General features: G+C 39.1%; 2 protein-coding genes across 11 annotated transcripts in view; one reads left to right on the top strand and one right to left on the bottom strand.

The window, feature by feature from the left end:
• slc2a11l (solute carrier family 2 member 11, like) overlaps nt 1-7740 on the bottom strand; it is a 28733-nt gene extending 20993 nt beyond the window's left edge. For 2 of the 5 annotated variants that reach the window (XR_009811761.2, XM_061931775.2), the window contains exons 1-5: nt 7186-7736; nt 7015-7113; nt 4940-5100; nt 4749-4873; nt 2483-2612 (exon numbers count right to left, since the gene is read on the bottom strand). Coding sequence is in view for 3 of the 5 variants with exons in the window: in XM_061931775.2 (XP_061787759.1) it covers nt 2483-2612; nt 4749-4873; nt 4940-5100; nt 7015-7113; nt 7186-7248 (578 nt within the window). In the remaining 2 variants the exon portion in view is untranslated. Of the gene's footprint in view, nt 1-2482; nt 2613-4748; nt 4874-4939; nt 5101-7014; nt 7114-7185 lie in introns of all 5 variants that reach the window. The other 3 variants (XR_009811762.2, XM_061931773.2, XM_061931774.2) reach the window with 3 other exon arrangements.
• Nucleotides 7741-18683: 10943 nt separating this feature from the next.
• The window catches only part of kcnn2 (potassium calcium-activated channel subfamily N member 2), a 150197-nt gene continuing 145665 nt past the window's right edge, over nt 18684-23215 (top strand). For 3 of the 6 annotated variants that reach the window (XM_061932109.1, XM_061932108.2, XM_061932110.2), the window contains exons 1-2: nt 18960-19462; nt 22449-22544. In XM_061932109.1, the coding sequence (XP_061788093.1) occupies nt 19070-19462; nt 22449-22544 (489 nt within the window). In that variant the 5' untranslated portion in view covers nt 18960-19069. Of the gene's footprint in view, nt 19463-22448; nt 22545-23215 lie in introns of all 6 variants that reach the window. The other 3 variants (XM_061932111.2, XM_072912718.1, XM_072912719.1) reach the window with 3 other exon arrangements.

A 23215-nucleotide genomic window follows, 5' to 3' on the forward strand; every position in this document is an offset into this window, starting at 1 on the left:
TGTGCCTGGTATTCAAAATACTCAGAGAAACTGTCCCTAAGTACCTGTCGAACTATTTCACCAGAGTAAGTGATGCTCACAGGTACTACATGAGAGGGAGTTCCTCAGACCTCGTTCCCCCCAAATTCAAGACTCTCATGGGAAAAAATGCATTATACTATTTTCGAACTTCCCTACGAAATTTTAAAACTGCCATAAAATTCTGGCTCAGCTCAACCTCTACCTGATTTGAACTAAAATTGATCCCCAGCAACTTTCCCAAGCATCAAACAGGTTTATATGTGGTTATAGTGTATATATATTTTCTCATTCTGTTTTGCACATTCTTGGAGTCAACATGTGCATAGTCATGTACAACTTCCTCACCGACCGACTGCAAGCAGTAAGGGTGGGCTCAAACACATCCCCGATGCTTACCATCAACACCGGGGTCCCACAGGGATGTGTGTTGAGCCCATTCCTGTAAACACTCTACACCAATGACTGCCGTAGCATCTCACCCACCACAACATACTTAAAATACTCAGATGACACAGCCATTCTTGCACTCCTCTCCAACAGTCAATCCATCCTGGACTATCATAACACGGTCAAACATTTCATAGAGTCATGCACAGCCAGTTATCTGGAAATCAATGCCAATAAAACAGAAGAAATACGGTTCAACCCCCCCTCACCTCAGAACCCCATCATCATAAACACACAAACAGTTAAAACAGTTGACACTTTTAAATACCTGGGCGTAACCTTGGACAATAAACTCCTTTTTGATTAGCACACCACGGCCATTCAAAAAAGAAGTCAACAAAGACTGTCAGCCATCCGAAAACTTAAAGGAATATACGTTGCACCTCATCTCCTGTTATTACTTTACCAAAGCATTGTTCAACTCATCCTTATGTACTGTTCCACATGTTTTTTCACCATGCTTTCTGTAACCAACCGGACCAAACTCACACGCATTACAAACATAGCAGCTAAAATCATTGGCCTACCCACACCCAACATTTCAGATTTAAACCACAGGTCCATCACTCGACTGGGAAACACAATAGTCCAGGATATCACTCACCCACTACACCAATACATCATCCCACTACCATCATGGCGCAGGTACAGAACCATCAAATTCCGGAGGGCCCGCCTCAGGAAAAGCCTGACCCCTGCTGCTATAGCCGCCCTTAACAGAAGGCCCGGCCGACCTGTCTGACAAGCCCATAAATGTGTTTGTCATGTATGATGTATTTTTGTTATTTTTGTTTTGTGATGTGTAATGACTATTGTTTAAATGTACGGCAGTGAAAATGAATTTCCCCACGGAGACCAATAAATCTATCTAATCTAATAATAATGCCATGTACATAGTGTATATACAACCCCCCCACCCATTTTTTGTATCTATTGTTTTTCAAATCATCTGACATGTATACTGTGTATACGTACATCATTTATTCATTTTTTAATGTAATTTTTTATATACATGTTACAGGTTATATATCTTTTATTATTGAATGTCTGAAAAGTGATGAATATTTAATGGGCCATAATGGAAACAAGCCTTTTGGCTTTTTGTGCCATCCATTTGCCTTTTTAAAGCATTACGTGGATTAAATTCTTTAAGATGTCAATAAACCTCTCAATCAATCAATCAATCAATGTAATCAATGTCATATATCACATACAGCAATGTAATAGATTTCATATATCATATACAACAATGCAATAGATGTCATATATCACATACAACAATGTGATAGATATCATATATCACATACAACAATGCAATAGATGTCATATATCACATACAACAGTAATACATGTCATATATCACAACGATGCAATAGATGTTATATATCACATACAACAATGTAATAGATGTTATATTTCACATTTATGAGTTCGATCCTGGGCTCGGGATCTTTCTGTGTGGAGTTTGCATGTTTTCCCCGTGACTGCGTGGGTTCCCTCCGGGTACTCCAGCTTCCTCCCGCCTCCAAAGACATGCATCTGGGAATAGGTTGATTGGCAACAATAAATTGGCCCGAGTGAAAGATTGTGAGTGTGAATGTTGTCTGTCTATCTGTGTTGGCCCTGCAATGAGGTGGCGATTTGTCAAGGGTGTACCCCGTCTACCGCCCGAATGCAGCTGAGATAGGCTCCAGAAAGGGACATGCGGTAGAAAATGAATGGATGGATGGATATTTACTTATTTATTTTCTCTTATTTTACAAAGCTATCCTCCATCAAAGGGTGGGTGTGTATATGAGACAAGTCCATCGAGTTGGAGGCAGGTCAGGCTGGTGTCATGTCCTGAGGAAGAAGGTTTTTTCCTTTATGACATCATGGAAAGCCAACGCTTTAATGAACCAACCATTGGAACGCATCTTCTCTCAAAAGTGGAGTCAACAAGTGAGGGAGACGATTGGTTGTTTGATAGTTTGGTGCTCATTAACAGACTGTAACGTAGTTCACTTCTGCTCACCTGATCCCCAGCAGCTGACCAGTGAATTTCCCTGCAGCGATGAAGGTGGCGATGGTGACGCCTACCATCCCTCTCAGCATCTTCGGGGCGCATTCAACAAGGTACACGGATTGAGTTGAGAGACTGACACCTGCATGGGCGTCAATGGTGACTGAACATTTTATGTCTTTTCAATTTTGCACTGTTCAAAGTCTGTCACATAAACAATTTTGTTTGACTAATTTTTTTTATCTTTAGCCACACATCCTCCTTGCACAAATGTACGTTAAAAGACATTTTGAATTAGAGATGTAGTGATCGATTGGCCAATATTCATGAAGTACATAACAACCCATGAAGATTAATGCCTTTCAATGCCGATCACAAAAGCCGAACTCCTCTGGCTCATACTTTAATTACTTCTGGTCCCCTGGCTGAAGGAGCCAAAGTTAATAACCACTAAATTAATAACAAAAAGTATCATTATCACTGTAGCTGAGGTTAAACAGTTACACACCGAGTAAGAACAAGCAGAAGCACTAGTCGGGCTAGCCACTAAGCTAGCTTGAAACAAGATAAAAAATAAATACTTAATAAAATGTAGATGGAAGCATGTTGCAGAACAAAGTAAGGAGTTTTTTTTAACAGATAATGAACTAATACATTAATAAGAGTTAGAGAGGATGGTATGACAACAACTGTTGCTGTGTACACGTAGGATCCATCCACATATTGGTAGTGTTGATACCAGTGGCAGGCCGTGCATTTCCCACCAAGGCCTAAATACTATACAGGAACACATTTACGCCCAACTGTGAATTGAATCACCTCAACAGTGTACAAAACGGGTTATTTTCTGGCACATTTAAAAATCTATTAAAACGCAACAGCAATTTAAACATACCTTATGTGGTACTGTCAAAATTAAAGTTGCAAAAAACATATTAAAAGTGAAAACATAAAATATTTGGACTCACAATTTGTAGAACCCATTCAATGCCATATAAGTCAGTGGTACCCCTAGTAGTGGGCTTATTCGAGTGGAAATGGGGGGCATTTCATCGCCAGAACAGCTGAGTTAGCTTCCGGGGTTGGCCGACATTGTCGCACAAGATGTGGTTTCTCTTTAAATATCCTTCTTGAAAATGGCCTCGCAAATATATATCTGTCACCTAATCAACGTTTTGTTCTCCTTCTCTGCCATCCGCAACACCTCCTGCTTTCTGCTAAATTGAAACTTGTGAATGCATACTCATTTTGGAATGACAAGGGGCTATCCAATCACAGTCTCGTTAACATCAGGCTACTTAGATAGGCAACTGTCAACAACTTGTGATCTGATTGGCCATCGCAACTGTCTATCAACTCTATGTGTTCTCAAATTCATCCGCTAACGGCCCCTGTGAGTATTTAATCACAGGCCTTACTGACAACAACTGGTGATCTGATTGGGTATCGCAATTGTCTATCCACTCTATGTCCCCGTTCACTTACAGCGCACAAATGCCCACATTGTTGATTCTGAAGGCCTTGAGCAGATTTCGTACAGCATGGCAACATAAGCCAGCTGAATTCTGATTGGATACAAACATAAACCTAAAAACATTAGCACTCAAACAAGCATAATATGACATGAAGAGAATATGAATACTTTTAGATATTTAGGGGAAGTACATTTTTAAATAATTGTATCTTTAATTATGATCATGATTTCTGCAGCAGAAAAGGCCTTGCTGGCCCTGACGGCTCACCAATGGTTGATACCAAGAGTAGTAGAAGTATATGAATGATACCAGAGTTCTTAGATAGAAATTCATATTTTCACAAATTCAGGAAAAAAACAGGAGGACTTTGAGGTTATAAAGCAAAGGATTTGAAATACTAGTAGGCAGTAAATTCTTACTTTTGCTTAGTTATTGTGTATTATTGACTTTTTTTTGGATCAAATAATTGTATATAATAAAATAAATGGATGTGTAAATATTGTGTTGATATTGTTACAGTGTCAATAGCACAACCCATAAACACATTAAAATATCTTTATTTAATACACGTGCCAGTTTCTGCTGCATGAATTTGGAAAATATTCGAGCAAATGATTACATGCAGGTGGCGACTTGTCCAGGGTGTACCCCGCCTTCCACCCGATTGTAGCTGAGATAGGCTCCAGCGCCCCCCGCGACCCCGAAGGGAATAAGCGGTAGAAAATGGATGGATGGATGGATGATTACATGCACGATTCCACACACACTCCAGTGTACCTAATGTTGTGGCCGTTTGGGCTTACCCGAATTGATGCCGTACAGAAGCCGGGCGGCCATGATCATCTCAAAGGACGCGGCTGCTCTGCTGAAGAGCATCAGCACAGCTCCCATTATCGCCAGCAGGTTGTTGAGCAGAAGACACGTTCTTCTGAGCACACAGAGATCATGCTCGGCATCTTGGCAGACAACCACTTGGTGTGTCCGCACCACTCACCTGCCGTACTTGGAGAAGATTGGAGGCGCCAAGAGCGTGCCCAGCAACCCGCCCACGCAAAAAAGGGAGACAATGAAGGACCAGATGAGGGAGATGTGCCATGGTGTCAGTCTGACTTCATATCTTTCTAGGCACGTTTGGTTTAGCAGCTCCTTGATGTACTGGAATCAACACAATCATATTACAATCATATCACAATCTCCTTACAATCATCACAATCATATTACAATCATATCACAATCCCATTACAATCATCACAATCATATTACAATCATATCACAATCACATTACAATTATCACAATCATATTACAATCATATCACAATCACATTACAATCATATCACAATCACATTTCAAAACCCAAAACCAGTGGAGTTGGCATGTTGTGTAAATAGTAAATAAAAACAGAATACAATTATTTGCAAATCATTTTTAACCTACATTCATTTGAATAGAATGCAAAGACAATATACTTAACGTTCGAACTGGTAAACTTTGTTATTTTTTGCAAATATTAGCTCATTTGGAATTTGATGCCTGCAACATGTTTCAAAAAAGCTGGCACAAGTGGCAAAAATCCCACAGGTGAACAGGCTAATTGGGAACAAGTGGGTGCCATGATAGGGTATAAAAGCAGCTTCCATGAAATGCTCAGTCATTCACTAACAAGGATGGGGCAAGGGTCACCACTTTGTGAACAAATGCGTGAGCAAATTTAAGCTATTACACAAGGAATCTAGAGATTTCACCATCTACGGTCTGTAATATCATCAAAAGGTTTAGAGAATCTGGAGAAATCACTGCACGTAAGCAGCAATGCCCCTGACCTTCGATCCCTCAGGCGGTACTGCATCAAAAAGCGACATCCGTGTGTAAAGGATATCACCACATGGGCTCAGCAACACTTCAGAAAACCACTGTCAGTAACTACAGTTTGTCACTACATCTGTAAGTGCAAGTTAAAACTGTATTATGCAAAGCGAAAGCCATTTATCAACAACACCCAGAAAGGCCGCCAGCTTTGCTGGGCCCGAGCTCATCTAAGATGGACTGATGCAAAGTGTAAAAGTGTTCTGTGGTCTGACGAGTCCACATTTCAAATTGTCTTGGAAACTGTGGACGTCGTGTCCTCCGGACCAAAGAGGAAAAGAACCGTTGTAGGTGCAAAGTTCAAAAGCCATCATCTGTGATGGTATGGGGGTGTATTAGCGCCCAAGGCATGGGTAACTTACACATCTGTGAAGGCACCATTAATGCTGAAAGGTATAAACTGGTTTTGGAGCAACATATGTTTCTATCCACGCCCATGCTTATTTCAGCAAGACAATGCCAAGCCACATTCTGCGCGTGTTACAACAGCGTGGCTTTGTAGTATCACAATCACATTATAATCATATCACAATCATATCACAATCACATTACAATCATATCACAATCACATTGCAATAATATCAAATTCATATCATAATCACATCACAATCACATTATAATCATATCACAATCATATCATATTCATATCACATTCATATCACAATCACATCACAATCAAATTACAATTATATCACATTCATATCGCAATCATATCACAATCACATTACAATCATATCACAATCACATCAAATTCATATCACAATCACATTACAATCATATCACATTCATATCACATTCACATTATAATCATATTACAATCACATTACAATCATATCACAATCATATCACAATCACATCACTATTACATTCCAATCATATCACATTCACATTACAATCACATTACAATCATATCACAATCATATCACATTCACATTACAATCACATGACAATCACACTACAATCGTATCACATTCATATCGCATTCACATTACAATCACATTACAATCATATCACAATCATATCACAATCATATCACTATCAGATCACAATCATATTACAATCACATTACAATCAAATCACTTTCATATCGCAATCACATTACACTCATATCACATTCATATCACAATCACATTACAATCATATCACATTCATATCAATCCCAATAAGACCGTAACTGCATGACCGCCTGCCACTGTTTGACTTACAGTCGAGGAGGACGTGACCACAGATATGCAGAATCCGTACTGAAATGTCCCGCCAATGCCCAGTGTAAAGATGGCTGCGATGACAAGAGGACAGTCCAGCTGCATAAAAAGCATGAAAATATCATGAAATGTGGCAATAATTGCATTTGATAACTGGAAAAAAGGACTTACCAGGAGTGTTAGATGTTGTGGCATCGCTGAAGTCATGAAGGCAACCTTTGCCAACTCTAGCATGCTAAAGTGCAATCATTAACCTGGTGGTGGCGTTTATGGCGCCTGTCTCCAATTACAACTTGCTTGCTGGGTGAAGTGAAGTGAAGTAAATTGTATTTATATAGCGCTTTTCTCTTGCTCCTTTAAAGTCATGTCCTTTACATAGTGAATCCCATTAGCTACATCTATAAGTTACATTTAAACCAGTGTGGGTGGCCCTTGGAGCGGGTGGGTAAATTGTCTTGCTCAAGGACACAACGGAAAGAGACTAGGATGGCGAAAGCAGGGATCGAACAAGGAACCCTCTAGTGGCTGGCAAGGCTGCTCTACCAACAGCTATGCTGTGATGAACTATGATGAAGACGATGCTGACATATTTTGCTGGATCCAAGTTATTGGGCTATTTCAAACAATCCTGCAGAGTCACACCCATTTGCAGAGTCACGCCCACTTGTAGAGTCACGCCCACTTGCAGAACCTTCATGAGTCAGCACACTTTTCTGGGGGTAAAAATTTGGCACTTATAAATCAAACATTAGCAAACAGGTCAGCGTAAGTCACAGTGTTTGTTCACCTAAGGCCTGTGGTGTCCCACAGGGCTACGTTAAGGCTCCAATTTGAAAACAATATGAACTTGGTTTTCTTTAAATATTTACTTGTGGAGAGGACCTGCAGCAGCTATTTGAGGTGTAAACAGAATAAATGATTACATTCAAATGTTGGTTTGATTAAAATAAACTGTCCGTTTTATTGATATTTAATACTTTATTAGCAATGGGGCTATTATCGCAACGTTGTGACAGTTATAGATCACTGTCCATCTATCTATTATATACCATATTCATGGTACCGTAATAACTCAAATTTAAATATATATTGGCTTAGCCACAACTGTATGTGCAATTATGTTATTATTATTATTATTATTAATATTATTATTATTATTATTATTATTATAATTAATATAACCCCCACATTGCTATTATTGATTACTTTGCCAAATCCAGGTATTTTCTGCAGGTTACAATAGACTTGTATTTATCACACAATAGGAATTGACGACGTTGCAGTGCAGCTTTATACATAGAGTAACAGAAGTAAAAGGTAATGACAAAAAAAAAAAAAGGTTTTGTAGCATTCACAGAATTTTGGCTGCTCCTGATGTGTATAAATCGCTTAATACTCCAGACAAAAATATGTCAGAAAGATCTCCATTGATACAAAAATTAAAACAAATTAAACAAATAATCTTTTTTTTTTTTGAAGTATTTGTAATGTCAACTGTTGGTGTTAGACTGTTCCACAGTAATGAGAAACACGTTGTTGAAGTAATACCACGCACACACTCACAGAGGAGGCATCCATGGATGCAGAGACGGTGGGAGCGGTCACGTGGCGCAGATCCAGCCAATCAGCTAGAAGTGCGCATTGCGATGCTGTACAAAGGGACACTATATGAAAGGCAGTTTCAGTGATCAATAAGGTTTCTGTGTGTGTGCGCGCGTGTGTGTTTGTGTGCGCGCGCGAGCGCGCGTGTGTATGTGCGTGTGTGTGTGCGTACGTGCGTACGTGCGTGTGCTTACAAACACGCTGCAGTTTAAAAGTGGGAAGTCTTTCAAGTGATCATGTGACCCCCGGCCAATCAAATAAATGACGTCAGTGTGACCTTATGAAAATACTGTGAGGTCAAAGTGTGAGTGGAAAAGGTGAAAAATAAATTTAAAAAAATATATAAATACATGTTATGTGCTCCTTATGTATTTTCATGTATTTACGTTTTTGGAAGCACAATGAATTATTTGTAGATCACTAAGTAAACTTAAGTCAATGAAAGTGAAAGTAAGACAAAACATGAATTGTTTGTAGATCACTAATTCACTTTAAATCAATGAAAGTGAAAGTAAGACAAAAAAATAATTGTTTGGAGATCACTAAGTAAACTTAAGTCAATGAAAGTGAAAGTAAGACAACAAACGAATTGTTTGTATATCACTAAGTCAATTTAGTTAATGAAAGTGAAAGTGAGACAAAAATTAATTGTTTGTAGGTCACTAAGTCAATTTAAGTCAATGAAAGTGAAAGTGAGACAAAAAATGAAGTGTTTGTAGATCACTAAGTCAATTTGAGTCGAAGAAAGTGAAAGTAAGACAAAAACTAAAAATTCTTTGAGTGCAAAATAATGTAGATTACAGGGAGATAAAATGACATTCATGACATTCTATAGATTATATTGTATAAATTATATTGTATATATGATAATCTGTATATGATAATCTATATATGATATTGTATGATAGGGTATATATTATATTCTATATATGATAATCTGTATATAATATGTATATGATATTGTATATATGATCATCTATATATGATAATTTATATATGATATTGTATAATAATATTGTATATATGATATTCTATATATGAAAATCTGTATATAATGTGTATATGATAATCTATATATGATAATCTATACATGACGTATATATGATCATTTATATATGATCATCTATATATTATAATCTATATATGATGTATACATGATAATCTATATGTGATTTATATATGATAATCTATATATGATGGGTATATGATAATCTAAATATGATAATACATATATATGATGTGTAAATGATGATCTATACATGATAATCTATATATGATGTGTATATGATAATCTAAAATAATATATATATATGATATTGTATACATCAGTGTTTTTCAACCTTTTTACATTTACAAAATCCTGCGGCACACCACCAACCAAAATGACACAAAATTACACTCTAACACAGTATATAATACATATAGTTAATAGTATAGTATCTAAATGTATTTATACTCACCTAGTGTGAAACCTGGGCCTGTTTCGATGAACACAAAATGGATATCCTGGCAGGAATGGTAGAAAGACACACACAAAGCTCTTCCTCAACAGCTCTCAGTCTCTCTCTGTTTTTAGTCTTTATCGCAGTCAAGCTTGAGAAGCTCAGCTCACATAGATATGTGGTTGAAAACGGGAGCAATGTCAAAATGGCTTTGTTGGCCAGATTGGGGAACTCCTTGGCAACAGATAACCAAAAACTGTCCAAAGGAAGATCTGCATAATTTAGCTTTCAGTTCAATGAGTTCCTCTTGCTCCTTAAAGTCATGCCCTTTCCAGCAATGGATGCTGAGCTGTATGGGTCCCTAACCCAGTCAAGGCATTCTGTGAAGGCTGAAGAGAAATAAAATAACAACTTCTCCTCAAGAGTTTTCAAATGTGTGCCAATCACTTCGCACATTGCAGCAGTGTTGCCATCATGCAGTTTCTCGGTGAGTGGGAACATCTCAAGGTTGCCACGCTGCACATGTTGTTGCCAGAGCTGCACCTTTAAACGGAATCCATTCATTTAAGCAGGTTTTCATTTCGGCCTTGCATCTGTGTGTTCAGTTCATTCAAATGATGAAATATATCTGCCAGGTATGCCAGCTTTGCACACCACTCATTACTTGCAAGCAGCTTTGAGTAATCGGACCTCTCGTTTGTCAGAAATATTTTAAGTTCCTCTCGCAGCTCATACACACGGGCAAGCACTTTGCCGCGTGACAGCCACCGGACCTCCATGTGGAGCAGTAAGACTTTATGTTCCGCTCCCATTTACTCACACAAAGATGCAAATAAGCGACATTTCAAAGGTCACGTCTTCACAAAGTTCACTATGCGCACAACAACATCCAACACAGGAGCTAGATCTGCTGGTAAGGTCTTTGCAATGAGTGCCTCACGGTGCAAAAAACAGGGCGTAACAATAACATCCGGGTTTCTTTCTTTGACCCTACTTACGAAGCCTTTGACGCACCCGACCACGGCTGCTGCTCCATCAGTGCAGACACCTGTGCAGTTTTCCCACGTAAGCCCGCTATTGTCAAAATATTCCGACGTGACCCGAAATATTTCCTCTCCTATTGATCTTTCTGGCAGTGCCTTGCAAAATAGGAAGTTTTCTTTAATGGCTTCTCCATCCACAAAACACACGTTGGCCAAGAGCTGACAATGTCCACTAATATCCGTCGACTCATCAAGTTGCAAGGCAAATTTCTTACAGACACGCATCTTTTCCAAAACAACAGTTTCGATGTCTGCAGACATGTCATCAATACGTCTGGCAATTGTGTTGTCTGAGAGAGGCACTTAAGCGATCTTTTTGGCCGGGCTTTACAATGGCTTTACAAGCTGGCAGTATTAATGTTTCTGCCAGTGTGGGACTTTTTTGATTTAGCTACGAGTTCAGCAACAAGGTAGCTAGCTTTGAGGGCTCTCTCGTTTACCTTTGTGGTTTTTCTCAGAAAAGTTGCCTGTTTCTCATTGTTTGTACGTAAGTGTACAAAATAATCCATCGGCTTGTTTTGAACGGAAGGGTGTTTCGTTTGGAGATGGCGTTTAAGCTTGCTTGGCACCATGGCGCTATTGGATAGCTTCTCACCACACACCAAGCACTGCGGAGTCGGTGCTGTCGCATCCCCGGTGAAAGTAAATCCAAATGAAAGATAGCTTTCGCTGTATTGTCTCGAGCTCACCGTCTTGTCTTTTTTATTTTGTCGACCACTCATACTAGAGCCTTCATCTGGGTCAGAATTTTGTCCAGGACCCTGTTTGGTATTTGCATTTTCCCTTCTCAAAAACTTCTCCATCACTGTCACTTGCTCGCCTCCTCTTGCTGGGATCCCAAACTGTCACTGTCACATGTCCCGCAGCGCGAACTCGATTGTCTTTACAGGTATTTATCACCCTCTGCTGCCACCTACTGAAATAGAAGAGTATTACATTATCTGCCGTACTTTATTACAGCACAGACACCCAACAATGGCTAATTAGGAGCTATTACATAATTTCCCACGGCACACCTGACGATCTCTCACGGCACACTAGTGTGCTGCAGCACACTGGTTGGAAATCACTGGTATATATGATACTATATATATATGATATATATATATATATATATATATATATACTGTATATATATATATATATATATATATATATATATATATATATATATCCATCCATCCATTTTCTACCGCTTATTCCCTTTGGGGTCGCGGGGGGCGCTGGAGCCTTTCTCGGCTACAATCGGGCGGCAGGCGGGGTCACCCTGGACAAGTCGCCACCTCATCGCAGGACGAACACAGATAGACAGACAACATTCACACTCACATCCACACACCAGGGCCAATTTAGTGTTGCCAATCAACTTATCCCCAGGTGCATGTCTTTGTAGGTGGGAGGAAGCCGGAGTACCCGGAGGGAACCCACGCAGTCACGGGGAGGACATGCAAACTCCACACAGAAAGATCCCGAGCCCGGGATTGAACCCAAGACTACTCAGGACCTTCGTATTGTGAAGCAATACCGTGCTGCCCATTATATATATATATATATATATATATATATATATATATATATATATATATATATATATATATATATATATGATGATCTGTATATGACATTGTATATATATATATGACATATATCAGTGATTATCAAACTGTGGTATAGGTACCACTAGTAGTACGCAGGTGGTATTTAAAAAAAAAAATCACTTCCTTAAATATTGTAATGCAACAGTTTTATTTGTCTGTATTCAAACATAGACACATAGTATTCAAACTGTGTGTAATGTTACTACATAAAACATCTGCCTTGTTTTTAATGAACACTTATGCCCACTTGTCTACAGTATTTTAATGATGTCATTATGGTTGTACTTAATGAATACTTAAGTCTACTGCACTACTGTATTTTAATGATGTCATTATTGTGGTACTTAATGAATACTTAGGTCTACTACACAACTGTATTTTAATGTTGTCATTATGGTGGTACTTATTGAATACTTACTGTAGGTCTACTACACTACTGTATTGTAATGTTGTCATTATGGTGGTACTTAATGGATACTTACTGTAGGTCTACTACACTACTGTATTTTAATGCTGGTCATTATGGTGGTACTTAATGAATACTTAAGTCTATAACACTACTGTATTTTAATGTTGTCATTATGGTGGTACTTAATGAACACTTACTGTAGGTCTACTACACTACAGTAGTTTAATATTGGCCATTATGGTGATATGTAATGAATACTTAGGTCTACTACGCTATTGTATTTAATGTTAGTCATTATGGTGGTACTTAATGAGAACTTAGGTCTACTACACTACTGTATTTAAATGTTGTCATTATGGTGGTACTTAATGAATAATTAGGCCTCCTACACTACTGTATTTAATAATGTCATTATGGTGGTACTTAATGAATACTTAGGTCTACTACACTACTGTATTTAATGTTGGTTATTATGGTGGTACTTAATGAGTTTTTAGGTCTACTACACTACTGTATTTTAATGTTGTCATTATGGTGGTACTTAATGAATACTTAGAGCCCATACACTACTGTATTTAATGTTGTCATTATGGTGGTACTTAACGAATACTTAGGTCTACTACACTACTGTTTTTTAATGTTATTATGGTGGTACTTAATGAACACTTAGGGCTACTACACTACTGTATTTTATTGTTGTTATTATTGTGGTTTTTAATGAATACTTAGGCCTACTACACTGCTATATTTTAATTTTGTCATTATGGTGGTACTTGATGAATACTTAGGCCTACTACGCTACTGTATTATAATGTTGTCATTATGGTTGTACTTAATGAATACTTAAGTCTACTACACTACTGTATTTTAATGTTGTCATTATGGTGGTACTTGATGAATACTTAGGCCTACTACGCTACTGTATTATAATGTTGTCATTATGGTGGTACTTAATGAATACTTAGGTCTACTACATTACTGTATTTTACTGTTGTCATTATGGTGGTACTTGATGAATACTTGGTTTACTACACCACTGTATTTTAATGTTCTCATTATGGTGGTACTTGATGAATACTTAGGTCTACTACACTACTGTATTTTAATGTTGTCGATATATGGTGGTACTTAATGATTACTTAGGTCTACTACACTACCGTATTTTAATGTTGGTCATTATGGTGGTACTTAATGAATACTTAGGTCTACTACACTACTGTATTTTAATGTTGTCATTATGGTGATACTTAATGAATACACTACTACACTACTGTATTTTAATGTTGTTATGACAGGGGTATTTAATGAATACTTAGGTCTACTACACTACTGTATTTTAATGTTGTCATTATGGTGGTACTTAATGAATACTTAGGTCTACTACACTACTGTATTTTAATGTTGTCATTATGATGGTACTTAATGAATACTTAGGTCTACTGCACTACTGTATTTTAATGTTGTCATTGTGGTGGTACTCTACAAATACTTAGGTCTACTACACTACTGTACTTGGAGAGCCAAGTGTTTTCTGAGGTGCAACTTGGTGAAATACATTTGACAACCACTAATGTATACTCTATGTTATTGTATAAATTATATTGTATATATATCTGATATTGTACATACAGTTTTGTACATAATATACATTATTTTGTATAAATTATATATGTGATATTGTATGTATAATATACATGATATTGTTTATATGATACATGTGATATTGTATATATGATATACATATGATGTTGTGTATATGACATATATAATATTGTATATATGATATATTTGATATTGTATATATGATTATGATATTGCATTGTGTAAATATATTGTATATATGGTATGACGTTGTATATATGATACATATGATATTGTATCGATGATATTTTATGATATATATGATATGGCATATTTGATAAGTAGGGTATTGTATAAATTATATTGAATGATATGTTTTATATTGTATATAAGATACATATGATAAAAATTATATTTAATTTATGATATATATGATATTGCATATAAGATATAAAGTATATGAAATAGTATATATGAAACATATGATATTGTATGGGCAGCACGGTGGAAGAGGGGTTAGTGCATCTGCCTCACAATACGAAGGTCCTGAGTAGTCTTGGGTTCAATCCCGGGCTCGGGATCTTTCTGTGTGGAGTTTGCATGTTCTCCCCGTGACTGCGTGGGTTCCCTCCGGGTACTCCGGCTTCCTCCCACCTCCAAAGACATGCACCTGGGGATAAGTTGATTGGCAACACTAAATTGGCCCTAGTGTGTGAATGTGAGTGTGAAAGTTGTCTGTCTATCTGTGTTGGCCCTGCGATGAGGTGGCGACTTGTCCAGGGTGTACACCGCCTTCCGCCCGATGGTAGCTGAGATAGGCTCCAGCTCCCCCCGCGACCCCAAAAGGGAATAAGCGGTAGAAAATGGATGGATGGATGATATTGTATGTTTTATATATTGCAAATATGATATATGACGTATAATATATGTATGATATATGATGTATGATATATATATATATATATATATATATATATATATATATATATATATATATATATATATATATATATATATATATATATATACAGTGTTTCCCACAGGACAGGCATCTATTTGTGGTGGTGTGGTCGGGGGGTGGGGGGTGGCGGCGGCAGCGGCGATGACCGAGAAGAACGCGGAGTTGGAATATAACTACAACACTTTATGTACATATTTATATACAGATTTGAACAATTAGTTATTCACTGAAATATATTTATTAATTGTGGTTCTTACAAAAAATATATCTTATAAAATATAAAAGATAAAATGTCTCTTAAAGCTCTGCCCCTTTAATTAGTGCATACTAAATAATTTAACTTTAGCCTACTACTACAACCATATTATTTACCAGGAACATAAAGTGAAACAGAGGCAGAGGTGTCCTGCCACAGTCAGTCAACCTACTCCTCCTCCTCCTGCTGCTGCTGAACAGGTCGCACTGGAGCTAGTCTCGCTCGCCAGACCCTCCTCCAGAGAAGAGGGAGACACTGGAGCTTACCGTGCTGGGTGTTATACAGCCATGACTTAAATTGTGGCATTTTAGCCATTCTGGATCGAAACCAGTCGCTCTATGTTTTGTCGTGGTCCTCTCTATAAGGCACATACGAATATAAAATAGGACCCTTTTCATGAGAAAAGTGCATTTCTGATCTGACCCTGCTTTATTTTTCAGTGTTGCCTCCGCCCTAGCTGGCTCTACATGCTGCCTGTCTTCCTCCTCTCCTACAACATCTCCCTGAGTACTTACTATCCCTTCCTCCTCGCCCTCTCTTACTGCCTCAGCTGCACCAGCTGCCACAGCTGCGGCACTAGTTGAAGCCTGGAAGTATTGGAAGCAAATTAATTTTCACACTGATGGACGTCTGTTCACTTTCCTTATGAGATTTCTAAGTGTCTACACCGTTTTGATAATACCTCCTGTGGTCCGGACTGTAGGCCTACCTCCTCTCCAAGTCGAGCCCTTTTCGGCCGTTGAAAATATTTTTCTATACTCATCTGTGTGAAGGAGTGAACATCCAACATTAGAATTTATTACTAACGAGCAGAACCGCTCTATGTACAGTGCCGTCTAACCTTAAGCGGCAGCAGCTCAACACATGCAGGGTTCAACGTTAAGGTTTTTTTCTACTTGCCCGACTTCTCAAATCTACTTGCCCCAATATTTTTACTCGTCCTGCCTAGGTTTTTTTTCTGGCTGTGTAGTGCTCATAGCTTATATCTTACTAAAATTCTTCCCGTTGACTATTTACAACACTACACATTATTTATTATTATTATTATTATTATTATTATTATTATTATTATCTATAATTACATTTAAATGGCATTGCATACATGTAAAATTAAATGCTATTTCACATTATTTGACCAGTAGCAGTTACACTCATCTGAACAGGTCAGCCACCTGTTTAAAGCCCGATCACAGTTGAAATCTTGAAATGAATGGCCAAAACATTAACCTGGACAACATTTTAACAGCTGGTTGGCTCAGATTTTATTCTTATCATTGCATTCACATACTGCAGTGGACAGTGGACAATTTAGCTTCAGTATTAATGCAGTATCTGAAGCACCGTCTTCACGTGTGTTTATTGACAACAGGGTTATAACCTGGACACGTTAGCTCGTCGGTATGGTAACATGTGACTGTTACTGCGGGCGTCTGCCCCGGACCCCGAGTCAAACAGCGGCGGTGTTAATGAAGTAGCGTCAGGCTGCTCACCGTCAGTGAAACGCTCGGTGAAATCGCGGATTAACGTTAAATATATGACGAGCCGCGAGCGATGCAGCTATAACCTATCTACCTATAACCTATATTACCCTCGTATTTTGATCCGGTCGGTCCGTTCTTTTACTTCGTCGTCGTCGTCTTCTTCTTCTTCTTCTGGCCCACCAGGTGAATTAAGTGCTATTGGCGGAGTTACAATGCATAGTAGGCTACCGCCACCTACTGCACCGGAGTTGTAACTACAAGGTACATTCACAGACAGAGTCCCATTGCTTTTATGAGCGGTCGAGCGAGTCAAAAGACGAAAAATCCATTTGTGGCGGACGTAATTCTTTCGTGGCGGGCCGCAACAAATAAATTAATGTGTGAAACACTGATATTATAATATTACATACAATAATTACATATTATATTGTTTATATAATACATATTTCAAGATTGTTTATTGTCATATGCACAGTTAAACAGACAGTTTGCCGTACAATGAAAATCTTACTTTGCTAGTCCACCCTTCATATGACATTGTTTATATGATACATACGATATTGTTTATATGAGATATAATATATTGTTTATATGATACATGGTATTGTATACATGATATTGTCCATCCATCCATCCATCCATTTTCTACCGCTTATTCACTTCGGGGTCGCGGCGGGCGCTGGAGCCTATCTCAGCTACAATCGGGCGGAAGGCGGGGTACACCCCGGACAAGTCGCCCCCTCATCATAGGGCCAACACAGATAGACAGACAACATTCACACTCACATTCACACACTCGGGCCAATTTAGTGTTGCCAATCAACCTATCCCCAGGTGCATGACTTTTGATATTGTATGATATCCATCCATCCATTTTATACCGCTTATTCCCTTCGGGGTCGCGGGGGGTGCTGGAGCCTATCTCAGCTGCATTCGGGCAGAAGGCGGGGTACACCCTGGACAAGTCGCCACCTCATCGCAGGGCCAACACAGATAGACAGACAACATTCACACTCACATTCACACACTAGGGCCAATTTAGTGTTGCCAATCAACCTATCCCCAGGTGCATGTTTTTGGAGGTGGGAGGAAGCCGGAGTATAAAATATATTGTATATATGATACATATTATTTTGAATATTTGATATTGTATATATGAGGAGAAGTTAGTTAACACCTGGCTAAATGAGAGTGTTTGGGTCCTCATCCTTACTAAAGATGATTGTTTATTCTACGGGAGCCGACGAGGTTCTATTCCATCGTTGTGTGCTGCTGGACTGCTGCTGCTTTAAAAAAGAAGAAGAAGGAGAGCAGGAGGAGAAAGAGGCAGAAGAAGAAGAAGAAGAGGAGTAAGAGGAAGGAGAAGAAGAAGAAGAAGTAGAAGAAGAAAAAGAAAAACAAGAAGAAGAAGGAGAAGAAGAAGAGGAGGAGGAGGAAGAAGACATGGCAAGTCTGGGGCAGCTGCGGTAGCATTATTAGTCCAACACGAAGCATCCGAGTCCGCGGATCCCAATTGGGTAGAGCCGCACCTGCACCAACCGCACCTGTCATGTCGGCGACCGCCTCGTCGTCTGCGGGACGTCACCGACGTGCACCGCGGTAACTTTGAGGACATCTGGGGAGACTCGCCATGCATCTTCCTCCGGGCACCATCGTCGTCATCATCCCGCCATGAGGCCAGCATGAGCAGCTGCAGATTCAACGGCGGCGTCATGCGGCCGCTCAGCCACCTGAGCTCGTCCCGCAGGAACGTACACGAGTTCGATTCCGAGTCGCAGCCCCTGCAGCCTCTCTCGGCCGGGGACGCGTCGGACGTTTTGGCGGCTTCCAAGCCGGAGAACCACGCGGCTGCGCGCATGCAGTACGCGTCCGGCGACGGAGGCGGGGGCTGCGGCCATGGCGGCGGCGGGAAGTCGGGCAAGAAGAAGAACCAGAACATTGGCGAGAAGCTTGGCCACAGGAGGGCCCTGTTTGAGAAGCGGAAGCGGCTGAGCGACTACGCTTTGATCTTTGGCATGTTTGGCATCGTTGTTATGGTCGTAGAGACGGAACTGTCATGGGGGGCCTACGGAAAGGTGAGTGTAGCCTACGTGTAAGTACACACACATTCAAGTAGTGCTAGTTCATGGCCCCGAGAGTACACACACATTCAAGTAGTACTAGTTCATGTCCCCGAGAGTACACACACATTCAAGTAGTACTTGTTCATGTCCCAGAGAGTACACAGAAATTCAAGTAGTACTTGTTCATGTCCCCGAGAGCTATACACACACATTCAAGTAGTAGTTCATGTCCCCGAGAGTACACACACATTCAAGTAGTACTAGTTCATGTCCCCGAGAGTACACACACATTCAAGTAGTACTAGTTCATGTCCCCGAGAGTACACACACATTCAAGTAGTACTCGTTCATGTCCCCGAGAGTACACACACATTCAAGTAGTACTTGTTCATGTCCCCGAGAGTACACAGAAATTCACATAGTACTAGTTCATGTCCCCGCGAGTACACACACATTCAAGTAATACTAGTTCATGTCCCCGAGAGTACACACACATTCAAGTCATACTAGTTCATGTCCCCGAGAGTACACACACATAGTACTAGTTCATGTCCCCGAGAGTACACACAAATACAAGTAGTACTAGTTCATGTCCCCGAGAGTACACACACATTCAAGTAGTACTAGTTCATGTCCCCTAGAGCAGTGGTTCTCACTTGGGGGTACGCGTACCCCTGGGGGTACTTGAAGGTATGCCAAGGGGTACGTGAGATTTTTTTTTAAATATTCTAAAAATAGCAACAATTCAAAAATCTTTATTGAATAATACTTCAACAAAATATGAATGTAAGTTCATAAACTGAACATCAAATCAAGTAGGCTATTCCATTCATTACAATGCAACAATGCAGTATTCAGTGTTGACAGCTAGATTTTTTGTGGACATGTTCCATAAATATTGATGTTAAAGATTTTTTTTTTTTGAAGAAATGTTTAGAATTAAGTTAATCAATCCAGGTGGATCTCTATCACAATCCCCAAAGAGGGCACTTTAAGTTGATGATTACTTCTATGTGTAGAAATCTTTATTTATAATTGAATCACTTGTTTATTTTTCAACAAGTTTTTAGTTATTTTTATATATTTTTTTCCAAATAGTTCAAGAAAGACCACTACAAATGAGCAATATTTTGCACTGTTATACAATTTAATAAATCAGAAACTGATGACATAGTGCTGTATTTTACTTCTTTATCTCTTTTTTTCAACCAAAAATGCTTTGCTCTGATTCATTAGGGGGTACTTGAATTAAAAAAATGTTCACAGGGGGTACATCACAGAAAAAAGGTTGAGAACCACTGCCCTAGAGTACCTCTTTTGTACACACACACATTCAAGTAGTACTAGTTCATGTCCCCGAGAGTACACACACATTCAAGTAGTACTTGTTCATGTCCCCGAGAGTACACAGAAATTCAAGTAGTACTAGTTCATGTCCCCGAGAGCACACACACATTCAAGTATTACTGGTTCATGTCCCCAAGAGTACACATACATTCAAGTAGTACTCGTTCATGTCCCCGAGAGTACACACAAATGCAAGTAGTACTAGTTCATGTCCCCGAGAGTGCACACACATTCAAGTAATACTAGTTCATGTCCCTGAGAGTACCTCTTTTGTACACACACGTATTCAAGTAGTACTATTTCATGTCCCCGAAAGTACCTCTTTTGTACACACACTTATATAGTACTAGTTCATGTCCCCGAAAGTACCTCTTTTGTACACACACATATTCAATTAGTACTATTTCATGTCCCTGAAAGTACCTCTTTTGTACACACATATTCAAGTAGTACTAGTTCATGTCCCCGAAAGTACCTCTTTTGTACACACACATATAGTCAAGTAGTATTATTTAATGTCCCCGAAAGTACCTTTTTTGTACACACACATTCAAGTAGTACTTGTTCTTACATCTTGTACCCGAAAGTACCTCTTTTGTCTACACACTTAAGTAGTACTAGTTCATGTTCCCGAAAGTACCTCTTTTGTACACACACATTCAAGTAGTACTATATCATGTCCCCGAAAGTACCTCTTTTTTACACACACATTCAACTAGTACTAACTAGTTCCTGTCCCCTAAAGTACCGTATGTCTTTTGTACACACACATATTCAAGTTGTACTATTTCATGTCCCTGAAAGTACCTCTTTTGTACACACACATTCAAGTAGTACTAGTTCGTACATCATGTCACTGAAAATACCTCTTTTGTACACACATATTCAAGTAGTACTAGTTCATGTACCCGAAAGTACCTCTTTTGTTCACACACTTATGTAGTACTAGTTCATGTCCCCGAAAGTACATCTTTTGTACACACACTTTAGTACTAGTTCATATATGTGTGCTTCACTCACCTGTCTAACACAATAGTGTGTTATTATTGTCGTGTATGACGTGCCACAAGCTTGTGTGCTTCACCCACCTGTCCGACACAACAGTGTGCTAATATTGTCACGTATGACGTGTCACAACCTTGTTTGCTTCACTGACCTGTCTAACACAATAGTGTGTTATTATTGTCGTGTATGACGTGCCACAAGCTTGTGTGCTTCACCCACCTGTCCAACACAACAGTGTGTTATTATTGTTGTTTATGACGTGCCACAACCTTGTGTGCTTCACCCACTTGTCTAACACAATAGTGTGTTATTATTGTCGTGTATGATGATGTGCCACAAGCTTGTGCTTCACTCACCTGTCTAACACAATAGTGTGTTATTATTGTTGTGTATGACGTGCCACAAGCTTGTGTGCTTCATTGACCTGTCTAACACAATAGTGTGTTATTATTGTCGTGTATGACGTGCCACAAGCTTGTGTGCTTCACTCACCTGTCTAACACAATAGTGTGTTATTATTGTCGTGTATGACGTGCCACAAGCTTGTGTGCTTCACTCACCTGTCTAACACAGTGGTGTGCTATTATTGTTGTGTATGACGTGCCACAAGCTTGTGTTTGGCTTTAGTGTTGTCGCTTTCTTCCAGGAGTCCCTGTATTCATTAGCGCTAAAATGCCTGATAAGCCTTTCTACCATCATCCTCCTGGGACTGATCCTCATCTACCACGCAAGAGAGATCCAGGTAATGAAACAGACTTTTTCTTTTTTTCACGTTGGATATATGCAGTCTTTAGTTTTTGGAAAACACCTTTACGTGAACAAAGGAATATGTGTGTGTGTATATATATATATATATATATATATATATATATATATATATATATATATATATATATATATATATATATATATATATATATGTATGTATGTATGTATGTATGTACAGTATGTATGTGTATGTATAAGTTAAAGGTGTGGTGAGATTATCCTCTGCATTTGACCCATCACCCTCGCCCCCTGGGAGGTGATGGGAGCAGTGAGCAGCAGCGGTGGCCACGCCCGGGAATAATTTTTGGTGATTTAACCCCCAATTCCAACCCTTGATGCTGAGTGCCAAGCAGGGAGGTAATGGGTTACGATTTTTGTAGTCTTTGGTATAACTCGGCCGGGGTTTGAACTCACGACCTACCGATCTACCGATGTGTGTGTGTGTGTGTGTGTGTGTGTGTGTGTGTGTGTGTGTGTGTGTGTGTGTGTGTGTGTATAAATATACATATATATATATGACACATTATTGGCTTGCTTACCTCCACCTCATGAGACGTAGCCTCAGCGCCGCCCTGGCGCTGTTTTGTACTGTTTTTGTACTTATTTTGATTATTGTTTATCAGCTGTTTGTAAATGTTGCAGTTT

Source organism: Nerophis lumbriciformis, linkage group LG39, assembly GCF_033978685.3.
Source record: "Nerophis lumbriciformis linkage group LG39, RoL_Nlum_v2.1, whole genome shotgun sequence".
Taxonomy (NCBI): domain Eukaryota; kingdom Metazoa; phylum Chordata; class Actinopteri; order Syngnathiformes; family Syngnathidae; genus Nerophis; species Nerophis lumbriciformis.